Raw genomic sequence first — 17,791 nt, forward strand, 5'->3', positions numbered from 1 at the left:
AGATTGAATTGAAATGGTACGACTTAACAACACAAACTTATATTTGGCATGAATGAATCTCAGGTTTATGTTTCTCTTCTGCTGCTTCCAAATTTAGTTAACTATAAAGTAACAAAATGAAATAGAACCCATTCCCATCCAGTTGTTCTTGAGCTGCAGCTCCCAAGAGCTGCAGCTCTTGCTAAAATAAATGGAATTTAGAATGAAGGAACATGTGGAGCATAACAGATTTCCAGAGTTAGTGAATTTCTTCTAACCACTGAACCACTGAAAACTATAGTTAATCTTAACAATAATTTATTTTAAAATGTTAACTTTATAGTAGAACGTTTCACCAACTCTTAAGAAAATTTGAAACTCCTCCAAGCAGCTGCGTGTGAAAAAAACAGCATATGTCCAAGGTCCCATGAAACATTAAATCATGTTTTTTGCCAACGTAGCACATAGTTCAGATTAATTTTTACAAGTATCCAAAGACAAACATCTAGTGTACTTATATATATATATGTGTGTGTGTGTGTAGGTCTTTGGTTATTCGGGTTTTCTCCCGCGTAAAATTGGAGGTGTCTTGCTCCTAGAAGCACGAAGACGAAAACACCAGTCTGAAGATGACGAATGAGACTTCGTCGAAACGTTGCCAAGACACCTCCAATTTTACACGGTAGAAAACCCGAATAACCAAAGACCTACATACAAACACCCGCGAAAAACTCAGAAAATATATATATATATATATCTCACGGGGGAATGGAACTGTTTTGATGGAAAATTCAGGGTAAATGAAAGAGAAGCTATTTTAAGCAAGCAGATTGATGGAGTTGACAGTAACATAGTTTGTGTATCTAGATGTGTAGAGCTTGATCTCCTATCTCTTGGAAGAAGAAATTGTTGATTTGACTGAGTGCTGAACCAGGTCTGTAATGAGTTCAGTAGGAAGGAGGAGAACAGGGAAAATGAAATCTCTGACTGTTCAATGGATTTCAAAAAGAATCAAATCTACAGCAAGTGCTAAAAGAAAGGGAAGGTTCATCTAAAAAAGAATGCAGTATACCATGCTCCCTCCAATGGATTTCATTCTGCAATTTTAGAGTGCATTTCTAGTACACGCTTATTTACACTGAGTGATCGTTAAGCACGGAAGGAAATGTTACAATAAAACTCTTGTTTTCAGTAGCTTCAGAAACACATGTTACAAGTCCACACAACATACCAGCTACGCTAAAATGAAATTAGGTTGTTTCTCCAACAGAAGAGAATATTTGCAACTCGGGGTTGAACTGTCAAGTCCTTGATGTACTTCAAGCTTGGTTGTTTTCTTGTGAATGTTTCATTACTCAACTAGATAACATCACCAGTGGACAAGGAAGCACCAAGGACTCCCAAGGTTGTTTCTGTTGTTCCAACATGTTGTATGGAACGAGGAACTGACAGCCTGCTGTGTGAATAAGACTATGCCAAACTATAGTTTATTTGTTTGGGAAGAACATATCATTATACACAGCAATTATGTCTAGCTCCTACTTTTTGACATGGACTCTCCTCTAAACTTCAATTGGAGTTCAGAACAACAGAACAACAGAACAAGAAGAGTTGGAAGGGACCTTGGAGGTCTTCTAGTCCAAACCCCAGTTCATTTTTCTCCTGAGCTTAAAAAAAAAGCTCTTAATATGCTTCTCCTCCCCCGAGACCTTTATGAAGATGGAAGAGTATTTCTTTGCATAGGCATTCTTGGATGCTATTAAAAGGTGTTTTTTACATTGATTATTTCTGCTGATATTGTTCTATTGTTATATTTTACATCACTTTACTTATACTGTGCTTATGGATAAGTATACATCAAATAAAACTTCTACATTCTCAAGAGATAGAAGAATTTCCAACTACCGTACAGGGACCAACAAATTGTATCTGGCTTGACTAGGCATATTTGAAATTACATGAAAATTACTGCCATCAGCACCAGTAGTGGGTTCCACTTACCTTCGCTACCGGTTCGGAACTGTGAGCGTGCACAGCACTTCTGCGCATGTGCAGAAGCCTCTGCGCATGCACAGAGCATCCATGATGATGTCTGGGCAGGTGGGCGGAGCCTCCCACCGCCGCCATTACCGGTTCACCCAAACTGGGGTGAACCGGTAGAAAGCTACCACTGATCAGCATCAGATGGATGACCAACTATAGTAATGTGTAATTCTCATGGAACTACATCTAAATGGAGGAAAGCATGCAGTGGAGTACCTCAAGGTTCTGTCTTAGACCCAATACTCATCAACACTTTCATACATGATTTAGATGAGAGGATAGAAGCAGGAAAAGCCACATGCACAGGTATACAATACAGTAGGTGGTACCTGGCTCAGTAACTGTGAATTGGATCTAGTAGTCCTAGTGGACAGCCACTTAAGTATGAGCCAACAGTGTGCTGCAGCTGTCAAAAAAGCCAATGTGGTCCTAGGCTGCCATCAACAGAGGGATAGTATCAAGATCACATGAAGTAATAGTACCACTTTATACTGCACTGGTAAGACCACATACTCTGGCCAGTTCTGGTCACAATACAAAAATGATGCTGAGACCCTAGAAAGAGTGTAGAAGAGAGCAACAAAGATGATAAGGGATCTGCAGGCTAAGGTATATGAACAGTTGCAGCAATTAGGGATGTCTAGTCTAATAAAGAAAAAGATTGAGGATGGATTATAGCATTCTTCCAACACTTGAGAGGTTGTCACAGAGAAGAGGGAGTCAACCTTTTTTCCAAAGCACCTGAGGGCAGGACAAAAAGTAATGGGTGTAAAATTATGAAAGGGAGCCCCAACCTAGAATTAAAGAGACATTTCCTGACAGTGAGAAAATTAATTGGTGGAATGGCTTGCCTCCAGGAGTTGTGGGTACTCCCTCACCAGAGGCTTACAAGAAGAGGTTGGACAACTTTTGTCCAGAATGGTATAGGGTCTCCTGCACAAGCAGTGGGTTGACTAGAAGACCTCGAAGGTCCCTTCCAACCCTGTTATTCTATATTATTCTACTATACTATTTTTTCACATATTGTGTATCTTCAGAGCTTGGGGACATTTCACTTCCCATCAGCAAGCAATTTGGCCTCACTCCAACTGTTTTAGGAGGTTTTGCAAGAGAAAGTTATTTTGGTGGCTTTTTAGCTTTCCCCCCTGGAAATCAATCAAGGTTTTTTTCCCAAAAAAATGACCAAACAAATGCATACAGCATGACACAAAGGTACATAAAGGGGATGCAATTTTTTTTCTTCCGCTTTTGAAAAGATTCCCTTTTCACTTCTCCCTGCCATCCAGATACTATTCAAAATTCTTTCACAGGTTCTGTTCTCAACCATTTATTATGGTAGTCCCTTCTGCCTATATACATATCTAGAGGGCAAAAGAGGTCAAAGTGATTTTCATCCAGATCACCATATGATTGCAATATTTTCTACCTTAAGCTGCCTTCAAAGACAATTCTGAAGATATATTATTATAGAATCATCCCTACCCTGGGGTTGCTGCACTGATTCCTGGTAATTCAAAAATCTGGAATTACTTAGAATGCTCTGTGTTGCGGGGCACCAGGATATATCAGGGGCTATCCTACCACATTTGATTCTGCCAGTCCAATCTGGCAGATAGACAATCACAGATAGTGCCTACTGAGAATCCCATCTCCATATAAGGACAAGTGCAAAGACTCTGAGCCAGGTATATGGCCCTCTCCATCTTTAAACTCTGGTTCCCTAGACAGTACAGTGACTTCTTTCTTATTTAGGAAGGATCTGAATACTATTTTATTTCAATGGGCTTTTGGCCCCAGTGCAATGCAAGGTTTCTTTTCAATGGGAAGTGTTACATTATGCTTCTGGTAAAATCAGTGGTGGGATTCAAATAATTTAACAACCAGTTCTCTGCCCTAATGACCATCTGGGTAGGCATGGCTCGGTGGTCATATGACCATGTGGGCATGGCCAATTCAACGTCAGTCACGTCGATGGGCGTTTCACCATAGCTGTTACAATGTAATAACAGTTAACCAGAAAGGCAGTTTCTGTAAGCAGGGCAATAAAGATTAGGTTAGAAACAACACCAGAATGTTTCCTTCCTGCCTTCCTTACAAGATTAGCCCTGTAAAGTGGAAAAAAGCAAAATAAGATTTCTTGCAACAACCAGTTCTCCAAACTGCTTAGAAAGTTAACAACTGGTTCTCCCGAATAGGTGCGAATTGGCTGAATCCCACCACTGGGTAAAATGGTAAAATACTGAATGAAATTTGTTGAATTACAACAGCCACATAAAAAGACATTCCTTACTGTGATGTATAAAAAGCTGTGGTACCTAAAATTTCATTTGCTACTCAAATAATGAGCAGGCATGAGAGTCCTACATTCTTTTCATTTGGCGACATTCCCGTCATCTCCACCAAACACGCACAGCTGCAAAGCTGGAGAGAAATAGTTTAGTTCTCTTCATTTGTTTTGCATTTCTAAATAAAAGGATGAGAGAGCAGGTGGATTTGGATACTAAATATTAATGTCTTAAAACCTAGAAAGTTGCTGCCGGTCAGTATAGACAACGTTGGTGTCCTCTAGACTTATTTAACTTCATCTCCCATGATTCTGCAGCTAGCATAGCATCATGGGATTTGAAGTAAAACATATCTGGAGGATATTAAATTGGATAAGGATGATCTAGTCTAAGGCAGCTTTCTCTATTCAAGTGGAGAATGATATGGAAGTTGAATGCTATAAACTCTACTGAATTGCTCTTTCCATAGATCCATTTTGGACTTCTTTCTCTGCATCCAACCCACTCCACAGAGCCCTAGAGCCATCTTTGATGAGAGCCTTCATGGCTGCCACAGCAACGGTTGAACAGGCTGTGGGAATGGGAGGGGGAGGGGAGATTGGAGGGGGAGGGGATATTGTTGTGGGGAGTGTAATCATAAGCAACATTTTTTCCCTTGGGACTCAAGGACATCTCACGAGCACGTGGGGAAGAGCGACTGGAAGTTGACTGAACTTGAGACAGTGACCTGATTCGGCCATGTGATGCAGATGGGAATGGAAGAGGATGGATCTTTGACTTTGGTTTTGGGTGGGGAAAACACAGGAACCTCAGATTTGGATTTTCCCCAGATGTGCCAATATGACATCTCTTATAAAATTGCTTTGAGGAAGATTCTTGCCTCAGAGTTTTGATTCTGTTGGGAGTGTTACTTGGAACCCTGACAGTTGTTCTGTTGTGGGGAAAATAGGAGGAGGAAGGTAATATTAGGTATGATCACCAACTTGAGTTATTTATAAAAAATAAACGCAGGCTATAAATAAGTGAATAAATCTATGTGCATCTAATATAATTTGAAATAATTTAAATGTAATACTTCCTGAAAGGAGAAGTTTCAAGAGTCACAATTTTGAATTACATAAGTAACTCATGCACGCATCCATTAAAAGAGCCATACAAAATGGTCAGCTTCAAAGCAGGCTAGAGGCTACCTGTGGCTACCTCCATGTTGTTGAAAAGTGACTGTCAGAATGCTAACCTTTTTGAGAGGTGGGAATGTCAAGGTTTCCCTTGGAATAGATTCAAAAAACTTTTCTTGGCCATTTTTAAAAATTCACAATATGTGTACTTCCCAAATTTTCAGCAAACTGTAGAATGCTCACGTGTGTGGCTATACATAAAAAAGTTCATTCATTAAGAACTCACTGAACAAAAATTAATATTGTAAAGCATAGGGAAAAAATGCAAATATTTAAAAACGGACACAAAAATGAATGGACATTTTTGGATGGGAGGAATCAAAGTCATAAACGGATGTACTAACCAATACTTGAATAAAAGGGAAAAATGAATACAAATCAAACTGAGGAGTCCTGAAACACCATCCAACTTTATGTGACTTGCAGAGATTACATTACTTTGTTTTTGTGTAAGGTTTCTTAAACCCTCCATTATCGCCATATTTAGTTTTCATGATAAAATTTCCAATGATCTGTGCCTTTGTTTCCTGCCGAAAGAGATGGGCAAATCATTGTATATACATGGGAGAAACTCAAAAATGTGCTTAGGTGGGAGCACTGCATTGTAGGCTCCAGTGCAGAAGCACAGCCCTTCTTTCCCAAGCATGTTGTTTTACAAAAGGCAAATATCAAGCCTCTTTCAAGCAGTTGCTTAAAAAAAGCCTTTACACTGAGAAACACTTTGAAGCTTTATCAGCAAGTTCTTTCCTCTGTCAAGGTTTGCACTTTTCTGACCATAGACAAGCTGATATTGCCTAACTCAACCCCACAGCTGATGGGGTGATTGCCTGCTAAGTTGCTCTTAGTCTCCAGACTGAAGTGCTGATTCTGTTCCCGTGGGGGAAAGCATCACATCATGCATTCTTGTAAACGTCTGCTGCTCAATGTACTCCACGAAAGAGGAGAAGGAAGAGAAGGAAGCAGCTCTCAAATTATAAATCTGAAGGGTTTTATTTTTCACTGTTGTGGCTATCATGATTTTTTTTTTAAAGTTGAATTTAAACAGCTTGGAAAATGGTAACTGGAGAAGAGAAGAAAGGGATCTTATGGTAGAAAGCTCTTTAGGGGATCAGAAGCAAAGCATGGCCATGTTAGAACACTCTAGAAAGGACATTCTAGATCAGGGGTGTCAAACTCAAGGCCCGCAGGCCAGATCCGCCTCTCAGGGTGCTTAGATCTGGCCCATAAAGCTGCCCTGGAAACAGCAAAGCACTAGCCCGTGGTGCCTCTGCCAGCAAAAATGGAGCTCGAGAGGGCTGCATGCAGCCCTTTTGAGCTCTGTTTTCAGCTGTGACAGCTTCCTGCAGTCCTCTGCCAGCAAAAATGGAGCTTGGAAGGGTTTTCACTGGCAGAGAGCTGCAGGAGGCCATCACAGCCAAAAATGGAGCCCAGGAGGGCTGCAAGCAGGATGCAGGATGTCGAGCTGTCCACACCCACCCCAGTCATGCCCACCCCAGCCACGCCCACTCAGCCCTCCCCCCCCGAGGTCAAACACAACCCTGATGTGGCCCTTCAATAAAATCAAGTTTGACACCCCTGCTCTAGATCAGTGTTTCACAACCTTGGCAATTTTAAAATGTGTGGGCTTGAACTCCCAGAATTCCCTAGATATTTTCCCCTGCTGGCTGGGAAATTCTGGGAGTTGAGGTCCACACATCTTAAAGGTTGGGAAACACGGCTCTAGATGTACTGTACTGCAATTCCAATCATTCTCAGCCACGATGGTGGAAGTGAATGGTGCTTATCGCCAACGATAGGGAAAATTTCTGATCGTTCCACAGTCAAAAGTTTGTGAAATCCAGGTTCTTTCTGTCCTACTAATGGAGATGTTTGTGACCTCTGTTCAGGTATTTTTTTAAAACAAAATTCTCATTCAACAGTATCAGTCTAAGTCAGTAGGCACAGCATCTCGTTTATACATCTTATAGATGAGCAGACTGTCAGAAAAGAAAAAAAGATGTCAACTTTATCTTTACATTCATTCACTGGTATCCTTCAGTCTCAAGAGACTATGGTATTGTGCTCTGGAAAGAGGTCCTAAAACAGCATCTAGTGTGACTAAAAAGGCCAATTCAAGAGTGGCAATCCCTTCCACACTGAAGGCAGAAACATTCTGTCCCCTGCCCAGCCCCCATATTTCGCTGGTTCCAGGACTGCCTCTTTGCCTCAGCCTGCCTAACAAGTGTCTCTTCGAATTGGAAAAGGCCATGCTGCATCTTTAACCTCCAAGCTGAATGATCGGAGGTCAAGGTTTCCCAGTTGTTAATGTCCATTCCCTCTTGCAGATATCTTTATATCTCAGCTGTGGTCTCCCTCTGAGGCGCTTTCCCTGCACTAATTCTCCATACAGGAGATCTTTCGGAATCCAACCATCAGCCATTCTCACGACATGCCCCAGCCAGCATAGATGTCACTGTTTCAATAGCTAGAAATTCCAGCATGTTCCAAGACTGCGCTATTTGGAACTTTGTCCTGCCAGGTGATGCCAAGAATTCGTCGGAGACAGCGTATATGAAAGGTGTTCAACTTTCTCTCCTGCCATGCGTAGAGGGTCCAAGACTCACTGCAGTACAAGAGTGTGCTCAGGACGCAGGCTTTATAGACCTGGATCTTTGTATGTTCCGTCAGCTTCTTATTAAGCCATATTCTCTTTGTGAGTCTGGAAAATGTGGTGGCCGCTTTACCAATACATTTATTCAGCTCAGTATCTAAAGAGAGAGTGTCAGAGATAGTTGAGCCAAGGTACACAAAGTCATGGACGACCTCCAGTTCTTGTGCAGAGATTGTAATACAGGGAGGTGAATCCACGTCCTGACCCATGACTGATGTTTTTTTCAGGCTGATAGTTAGTCCAAAGTCTTGGCAGGCCTTGCTAAACCTGTCCTCCATATCTTTACAACCATAACTGAAATTCATGACCAGGATTCAGAGCTCTGTAGGCCTAGATTGGGGTGGGGGAGGGTGGACTATGTTTCTTTCACATTTCAAGGTTTTAAAATCAACTTCTTTCTGCCTTATTTATTTAAAAAGGCAAATTTCAGTAAGGTTATACTGCATTAAAATATGATTTTTTTTTTTTAGGAAAAAAGCTTACTTATTCTTCAGTCCAGCACATCTACAGCTGGAAAGGCTGCGGTTAAAAAAAAGAAAGAAAGAAAAAAACTGCTTCTTTTTCTTGCCCAGGACATTCCCAGCCAGTGACATGAGTGGAAAGCTTGATTGAGACACTGCCCACTAGTTTAATTATTGCATTTTTAGACCTGCACAGAAACACGGTTAGTCAGTTTGCATATCACCTATTAAAAATAAATTGGACTCTGAGTTAATATAAGGTTGCGGTGTTCACCAAAATCATTATATCTGAACAATCATTAAGCTTGGAACCAAACCAGTCTGTAGAACTAATGTAACCTCTAGCAGACAACATACACCCAAAGGAAAAATGAAACAGTCTTTTGAACTGATAAAGTTAACAATTTCAGTTCAGATGATAAATGCATTTTTATTATACAGCATCTGCCTTCATATATAAATGTGCCCTGAATAATTGTAGATTATATTCTAAATAAAGCCATTCTTTTCAGCCAATCTTCCAACCATAATGTTATTTGCTTACACATTCTGCCAGTCCCGATCAACAATAACAAATGGGTTCATGCATTGCTCCGAGGCATAATGTGATTTGTTTACAATTTAGCAGCAAATAAGCTATTCTGACATCTTGGCCAATGTGGCTTATTCCACAAATCATGATTAAAACAAATAATTTTACAAAATGTACATTCAGTCTCAAGCAAAAACATATTACACAATGTACAGAGGGGTGACTGAGCTAATCTACATGGTTTATTAAGTTTCAGTTTCAGTTTGGGTATACAGTAGTCCTCAATTTGCAACCATTTAAAACTACAACAGCACTGGAAAAAGTGATTTACAACATTCTTTGCACTTGCAACTGTTGCAGCAATCTTTGTGTTAAATTAATATTTACCAACAAAGAAATAAAGGGAGACTAGTTGATTGTTGCAGCCATCCCACATCATGTGATCAAAATTTGGGAGCTTGGCAACTGGCATGTATTTACAAAGGTTGCCATATCTCGGGGTCATGTGATCGCCATTTGCAACCTTCCCAGCTGACTTGTGACATGCAAACTCAATGGGAAATTTGCTTAACAACTGCATTGTTCACTTAGCAACTGCAGTGAATCGCTTAACAACCATGGCAAAAAGGATCATAAAATTGGGCACGAGTCACTTAACAACCACCTTACTTAACAATGAAAATTCTGGTTCAGTTGTGGCCGTAAATCGAGAACTACCTATTTACTCAGTTGCTGGAAAAATAATTCTTTACCTACAGATAACAAGTTGGAACAATCATGGTGAACACTGCTATTTACAGAAATATGGAATGGGTTTCTGTGTTACTTCACTAGAAATATACCAAATTATGCCAAATACCTCAAAATTTAGGAATGTCTTTAGTACAAAGTCTGCCTAATCCAATTTGGAGCAGTATCTATTTAACATCATTAAACAGGTTTACATCAAGGTAGCAAAAGACCTGGAAGAGACCCACTGAAATACAATTCTTTAAAGAATTTGTAACAAGTGTGATGGGACAGCGAAATCTTATTCCTGTTTAGTGTGGCTTAATTTCAGAAAAAGCATGAACAGGGACTATACAAAGTGGAATCTACCTTCAAGTAAGCATGCACAGGATTATACTGCAAAACATTCTTAAAATAATGTAAGTAAATCAGAAGTTAAACTTTTACTTAAGATACACTATGAAGAGTGTATGTATGTGTTTGTGTGTGTGTGTGTGCGCGTGCGCATATATATATATATATATATATATATATAAAAAAAAACATTCTACAGCAGAACCAAATACATATGTTTTGCAGGATTTAATCTTCAAATTATAGACCTAGGAAGTGCACTTTGTCCCCAAGAACAACACTAAACCATTCTAGTTTAAAGACTCTTGTAACCATTCACAAAAGCTGAATATCCTATTAAACAAGAACATTTTAAAGGCATTAAGGCCATTTTCACAAATGACACTGAAATTTGTTTTCCACGGTTCCCATTTCTGCAACTTGAATATAGAATCCCTCTAAGTTAAACGCACATTTGGTTTAAAACTGTCTCTCACTTTCTTTCCAGCTGTAGCACAGTTAAGAAGTGAACTCATTTCAGATTTAAAAGCCTTTAGCATTTCCTTGTGAAAATACCCTAAAACTGAAGGGAAGGGGGGAAAATGCAATCTCCACCCCTATCTATTTCAAGCAAGTACTATACTTAAGGGACCAAAACATATAATTCCTTCCAACTATTCCACAACCTCCCTTTAAAGGTGCCAGAAGCATCATTTAGGATCCGGTGTTATAGGGCACCTATAGGGCATTCCTTCATTGGCTTCGGGCCAAACTATTGACAGCTAAGTGGGGGAGGGTTGTGGAGGAATCAGAAAATCCTCTACATGCAAGAACATGCTCTCAGGCAGAGTGTTTTATGTTTTTATTAAGTGTAACATTGCACTCACACACACAGTGTTTGTGCTCATGTGTGTGTAGATTTATAATACCACACTGATATATACACACATACATGCAACAGACAAACCAGTATCACTTTCCCCCACCGGAGACCTCTCTGAGCCAAGACCGCTTTAGCCTGGGGCGCTGCATAAACTCAGCCACCATCCCGTCCAAATGATTTACTAGTGGAACCAGAAACTTGTGTTGACTGCGTGAATTATGGTTCGGTTCACCTAGGCAAAGCACACCCCGTAAATAAAGCCCTTTCAAAGGCACCCCGATCAAGCCACACAGGACCCTTTTTCAAACAGTTAGCGCGCTCTCCTTTCCCCCACTTTCCCTGCGGGTTTAAAAAGAAAAAGAAAAAGAAAAAGAAACGAAACTTGGCGGGGAAACCCGCTTTCTTTTTAACGGGAATCCGAGCGAGGAGGCTCCCTCCGTCGAGCGACCGCAGCCGCCAAGTGGGGGGGGGGACCCAAGCTCCGCCCGAGCAAAAGACGAGCAGGTGTCTGGTCACCACGTGGGTTCGGAGATGCTGATTTGTTGTACCCGAACCAACTTGGCCGCTCGGATCCGAAGTCTGTCGCGCGTTCCCGGCCAGCGTTAAAGCCCCGTTGTCCTCGCGCCGGTATCACCCAGTCCCGTTTGGCCCCCTTTATTCCCCGCCAAGATCCCACCGAGGAGGCGAGGCGAGGCGGGGCGGGCCCCTCACGTACCTTTGGCGTCTGCCGCCCTTCGGGTCCCGCCGCTTCCAACTTCCTCCTGGCCCCGAGAAAGAGAAGGAGAGCGGCGATCCACAAGATCCCCAGGACAGACAACGCCAGCCTTCGACTCAGCCGCCTCATCTTTAGTTTGGAGAAGAGCGAGGAAAGCGGCGGAGGGGGAGAAAAAAAAGTCTTCTGGCTTTCGAAAAGCGGTGAGGCGGGGCGGGGTTGGAGCTGACTGGCACGCTTCCCGCCCCTCTGAAGCGGCCAAGAGCGCTGCCGGCGAGATGAGTTCAGGCGAGCCCCGCGAGGGGCAAGGCGAAGTAACCACCCCCACCCCCTTTCCGGAGCAAGCCCAGGAGAGGACGAAGAGGAGCGGGAGCGGCGCTGGCAGTCCCGGGCCGTCCTCCCCGCGTGGGGTTGGCGGGCAGGGGAGGAGGGAGCCGGAGGGGGAGGCGCCAGGGGGTGGGGAAACGGAGCGGATGGGTCTTCCAAGCCGCGGATCGGAGAAGAGCAGTCCCCCGGCGGTTCTGCCTGCTGCCGGGTTCCCCCGGGCGCCAAAGGAAGGGATCCCTCCGTGGCTCAAGCCACCGGCGTAAAGCGAGAGAGCCTCTACCCCCACCCCCACCCCGCCTCTGCTGGCACCGATTTCGGATGAAATCCCGCCCGCGGATCGGTCCGCCGCACTTCCTCCTGCCCTGGGAATAGTAGCCAGGCTTCCCCGCCGACCGCGCACTCCCGGGCCGAATTGACAGGCAGGCGGGGTGGCGCGCTTCGCTTTGCCTGTTTATCCCTTACCCAGGTCAAGCTCGCCCGCCGGGAAGGGCTGTCTCGCAAACCGCCTTCCTGCCCTCAGCTTCGCTGCCGCAGCTGTCGCCGCCGCGCCGTTGTTGCCAGCTCCCCGCGAGGATTGAGATCGCCTGAGCCCGGGGGAGGCTCCGGCGGGGAATTGGCGGCGAGCTTAGAGGGCTGAGAGAGTTCGAGAGGCCGGCTTCACTCCGGTTCCGGCGTGGACTCGGCTGGCTGAATTGGGATGGGGCTGAGGGGCCCAAAGGCGGCAACTTTGGAGCGAGTTCGGGGAGAAACGCCCGACCCGGCTCGCTCAGGAGGGAAAAGGAAAGCCGTCTATGAGGAAAAGATGCGGTTTGGCTGATGGCGCAACAACCACTCGCGATCCTAACGGCTGCTGACCGCCTTCACGCACTTGGTATTTCCTTGGCATTTACGGGCCCCGCTTCAGAGGATCGGGGCGAAGAGCAGCTGGGTGCGAATAGCGTGATGCCCTGCGCGTTTGTGTCAGATTCCATCTAAACCCTCGGGCGCCCATCCATCCTCTCTGCGAGTCAGCTGAAGTTATTTCAAGACGAAGCGCGCGAGGGAAAAGAATAGCCTCCAGTTGCGCAATTTTCCCGCTTCCTCATCCCGCCCTCGTCTATCCTTTGCCCGTTATTACACCAATGGGTAGGCAGGACAGTCTGTATAAAATACTTTTTCGGCTTTAGGTGTCAGGCAGTAATACTCACATTCGTGAGGGGTTGGGAGGGGGGAATTCTCCTGCTTGATGGGTGTGGACAGAAGAGAAAGGTACTCCAAGCATATGCGGTACCCTGTATTGCAAGTTGCTGCCCGCATCTGGAGTGCTTCCTTTGAATAATCTTTTTCTGCTGGTTCCTGAAGCAAAAGGAAGAACCACAAGAAGGGGCTGCCTGCAGAGGCACATCTTGAAAAATGATTCTTCTTAGGTAGGGCTGGCAGATTCCAAGCTTGTGACATCTTGTCTTTGCTCAAAAGTCACTTCTTCAGAATTAAAAACTTTTAAGCCAGAAATCTTATTTGAATCACCAAATCAAATGTGGGGGGGGGGAGTTCACATCCTAGCTACCCATTTTATTACTAGTGTTGCTATTTCAGCAACAGTATTTGGGGGGAGGGGTTGCTTTGTTGCTCTTATTGTTAAATAATTGGAAATCTCAAATCCTGGTTAGCGTAGATAGCAAGATCAACAAAACTTCTGGTTCTTTTAGACTAAAGTTCGCACAGTCTGTTGCCGCTTAACATGCAGGCTGAGGCTGATGGGTCAAGGATGCTCCTACATCTAGTTACTAATAAGCCATCAACAGTAAATTATCCAGGAAATGCACTAGTAAATCTGGATCTACCTTCTGCCTCTTCTAACAACATTTCATGATGTTTCTGTAGTAACTAGCAACAATTGATAACTTTTTGGTTTGTGATGAAGATACCTAGAATTTCCAGTGCACAGAGGTCTCTTGTGTTTAATCATTTTGGTAATACTTGTGCAAGGCATTTGATATATCCACTACTATAAGGAGGATCCAACTATGCTTTCCAACTTAAAGGTACTTACTTACTTGTTTGCCTGGAGACAATTCTTCGTTTACAGGCCTAAAGTGAGTAGTAAAAGAACTCACTTTATTCCAGGGCAATAAGTATTTTTTGTTTTGTTTTTTCCTTTTTTAAAAAAAAAAAGTTACATTTCATCATTATTACCAAATGAAAACACAATGAAATCACATATAATAGTTTGTGCAGAGACAATTGATATTTGGTGTCGAACTATCATTTTATGCTTTAGGAAAGAATAAATTGCTGAGAAAAAAAAATAACTGGTGGGAAAGCTTTAAAAAATCATTTTTTTTCCAGCAACACAGCACAACTTTATTTTATTTACTTCTGCGTAGACCTATTCTGCAACATTATTTGTTGTTGTGAAAATTTGTACCCAAAAGATACAGGGTGATTTCTGATTATGTTAATGCATACATTAAACAAATTAAGCAGAGAAAGAACAGCCAAACATTTTGTTGAGAAAAAATGCATGCTTTCCACACCCAAGATACAGACGCTTTTATATTTCATCTCTTATTTTAACAAAAACAGCTGTTTAACATTTCCGATTACAGTTAAAATATAGTATGAAGATTAATTTGCTCAATTGAAACAGCAGGGGGAAATTCAGGTAGGTGGAATTTAATTACTGGAGTTGGAAAGGAGGATGTGAGCTGTCACAAACACTTAAAAATAAAATCTTCAACAGGGAACAAATCTCTCCCCAGAAAACCTAAAAAATACCAATAGGTGGGACACCTAGTAGCCAAGTGTCTGTGGCAGTAACCTTGGAGGGGGAAACAAGCAAGTTTCCAGACCATGTTCATTTGTTTTTAGAGATGTACATTGGACATAGCCAAATCAATCTACTTTACAGTTGTTAGATGGTTGCCCAAAAAATTGGATTCTCTATCAAGTGACAAAAACAAATCTAGACTTTTCTGAAACCTGAAAATATATTATTTCACTCTTGGGAGAACTATAGAAAATCAGGCAAATGGTTTGTGGAGATACCCAAAAACAATGGGATAGAAGGAATCCTGACTGGCTGGACAATCGTCGAAACATAGGGAATGTTTCATCATGGGTTTCTACTACTTGGAGAAAGGACGCTAAGTGTTTAGCTTAGTCAGTCTTACATTTTGCTTTGCTATACATTGTGCTGCATTCTGTTTATTAGGTTTGCACCCAACTCCAGATCTCACAATGATATTCTCCAAAATGGAAATGATACACACATGTTTTTCCTCTGTAACATCTTTAGATAATTTAGAGGCTCCCTGAAAACTACCCTGTACTAAATAATGGGTTGAATAAGAGATAATAATTTTTTTAAAAAAATATCCAGGTAACATGGAGGTAGTCATTGTAAAACTGGTAGGCTTCTATTTTCTAGATGTAGATTATGTTCACCCAGAAGGAGCAGCTATGCAGTTTGGAGGCACTTGTACAAAAAAAAAAAAAAAGAATCTCTGGTTTTCTAGATTAGAACAATAGCCAGGAGCATCTTTTATTAACTTTGTTTGGCATAACTTGTGACAATTGTGGTGTCATCATTTGGTAACTTCCAGGCATAATACTGCATGAGGAAATGTCTATGGCTACTGTAGAAACTTAATTCCAAACAGATATCTAAAAGAACACAAAGAGACAATATTATATTTTTTTTCCACAAGCATTGCTAATTTGTTCTGGACTGATTTTTATCGTTAAAACCCATATATAAACAAGCTTGCAATTATTTTCGACCTGGTGTTAATTTCAGTACAATTAAACATTACAACAAAATGTGTGATGTTCCTCCAATAGGTTTGACTACACTTGTAATTGTCATTCAGAACTTTTTCACAATAAAAGTTATAGCCACGTATTAATTTCCACTGAGAGAGACAAAGCATTTTATATCCAAAATATACTTTATTATATTTCTCTCTGTGTCTCCTAATAGCTCCAAGTTTGACTGTTAAGCTTGATTTCTAACAGTTGCAGAATGTTGTAGCAAAGGCAGACACCAACCTTCGTGTTATTTGAATAATCTGTTTATCTTGAGTTTTTATTTTATTTTTGATTAAAATCAAAAGGCCCTGTCTGGAATTCAAGTTCACTAAATTAACAGAAATTTGGTGTTCATTTAGGGAGCAGTTGTAAACTCTAAACCTCTGTCTGATAAAGTGTCACATGGCCACATCAAATAGCTGTAATACGCTCATATTTCAAAATATCCTTTTTACACCTACAGTATTGCAAGTATCATGAGAGCAAAACTTTTCCTCATAGGAAACAGTGTCAGTGAATAAATTAGAAACTGAAGCAGATGTGAGCTTTTTGTACTAGCAGGCAGACTAGAGCAGGGGTGTCAAACTGGCAGCCTGCAGGCCAGATGTGTCACGCACAAGCCAGGCCCATCCCAGCTCCACAAATGGGAAAAACATCACAAAATGTCACATGACAGCAACATGACGCCGCAAGTTTGACACCATGGACTAGAGAATGAAAGCCTATAAAAAGCTCAAATAGTTCATAAACCAATGGAGGCAGAGACAGAACTGATGAAGCCATAATGTCTATTGTATACATTCTATACCGTCCAGTGTAATCCTTTCTACCATTACTTTGCCTCTTTTGCTTCTTGTTTATTGACTATTTGCATTCCCCACAATCCTATTCTTTGTTTTTCTAGCATAACCTGGGTTTCCATGTTATACATGGCAAATGCTTAGAGTAAAGGCCTGAAAAGTTCATTACCTATCACAAAAGGAGATACGCTATCTCATCTCTGCTGTTTTTCTACGGTTTAGTGTGGAGGGAGACTGGATTCAGCCAGCATACAGTATCAACAAGAAAAGAAAAATGAGAAGAAGAAGAAAATGACAGATGACACTTCACTGCAGGAGGCAATAGAGCAGACTCACACAAGCTAAGCATGTGGATGAGACCCAACTACATCTCATTGATTCCTTTGCTCTTCTCCAAAAATATTAAGAAACATTGCAACAACACCGGGTGGAAAAGGATTGCGTGCAGGTCCTTGAGCTGCAGCACTAAACACAGTAAGATGTGGTTGAACTGCTCATGTAGGTATGAAGCATTGCCAGTTTGCTAAAGCCAAATGATCTGCATGATTCCCAAAATTTTCTGGCAATGGCTTTGGCAGAGGATTTTCTCCTGCTGAATTCAAAAATTTGGCATAAGCACAGCCACCCCTGAATGAGGTTGGCTGATACTTGCATGGAATATTTCTATGCAAAGCAGCAAACCAACATGACCGCGTTGCTTTTTCCAGAAATCCCTGGCTTTATTTTGTGAGTCTTTAAATAGATTGGTACCTACCTACCTACCTACCTATGAAAGGTGAGAGAACTAGCATGTGATTAATATCATGGCCCTGGCGTGACAAAAATAGACACATCAGTTGTATGCATAGAGACACAGTGCAATTGATTTGGGCTGATGGTTATAATACTTCCAAGAATGCAATCCATAAAAATCTATTTTATGTTTAGAACAGGCCATGAAGATTTTACATTATTAGAGATAAACAAATTTAAATGGGGATCAGAAAGCCCTCCTGTGTACTGAGTTAGACTAGTACATACTTTAGGAAAAGTATTATATGAGCATTGGTCAAGAGTAAGCAAATACCATGGGGATTACAAGATCATCATA

General features: G+C 41.8%; 1 protein-coding gene and 1 long non-coding RNA gene across 2 annotated transcripts in view; one reads left to right on the forward strand and one right to left on the reverse strand.

Annotated features, from left to right (window-relative positions):
* Positions 1 to 16,196, reverse strand: part of GALNT14 (polypeptide N-acetylgalactosaminyltransferase 14) — a 329,955-nt gene extending 313,759 nt beyond the window's left edge. Inside the window, exon 1 of the mRNA XM_034427962.2 lies at positions 11,789 to 16,196. Within this exon, the coding sequence (XP_034283853.2) occupies positions 11,789 to 11,917 (129 nt within the window). The 5' untranslated portion in view covers positions 11,918 to 16,196. The remainder of the gene's footprint in view (positions 1 to 11,788) is intronic.
* Positions 13,111 to 16,976, forward strand: LOC148116888 (uncharacterized). Its single transcript, XR_015731494.1, has 2 exons — positions 13,111 to 13,237; positions 16,924 to 16,976. It is a non-coding gene; the product is annotated as an uncharacterized LOC148116888 (long non-coding RNA).
* Positions 16,977 to 17,791: the final 815 nt, after the last annotated feature.

This window comes from Pantherophis guttatus, chromosome 1 (genome assembly GCF_059756535.1).
Source record: "Pantherophis guttatus breed Tessera chromosome 1, ASM5975653v1, whole genome shotgun sequence".
NCBI lineage: Eukaryota > Metazoa > Chordata > Lepidosauria > Squamata > Colubridae > Pantherophis > Pantherophis guttatus.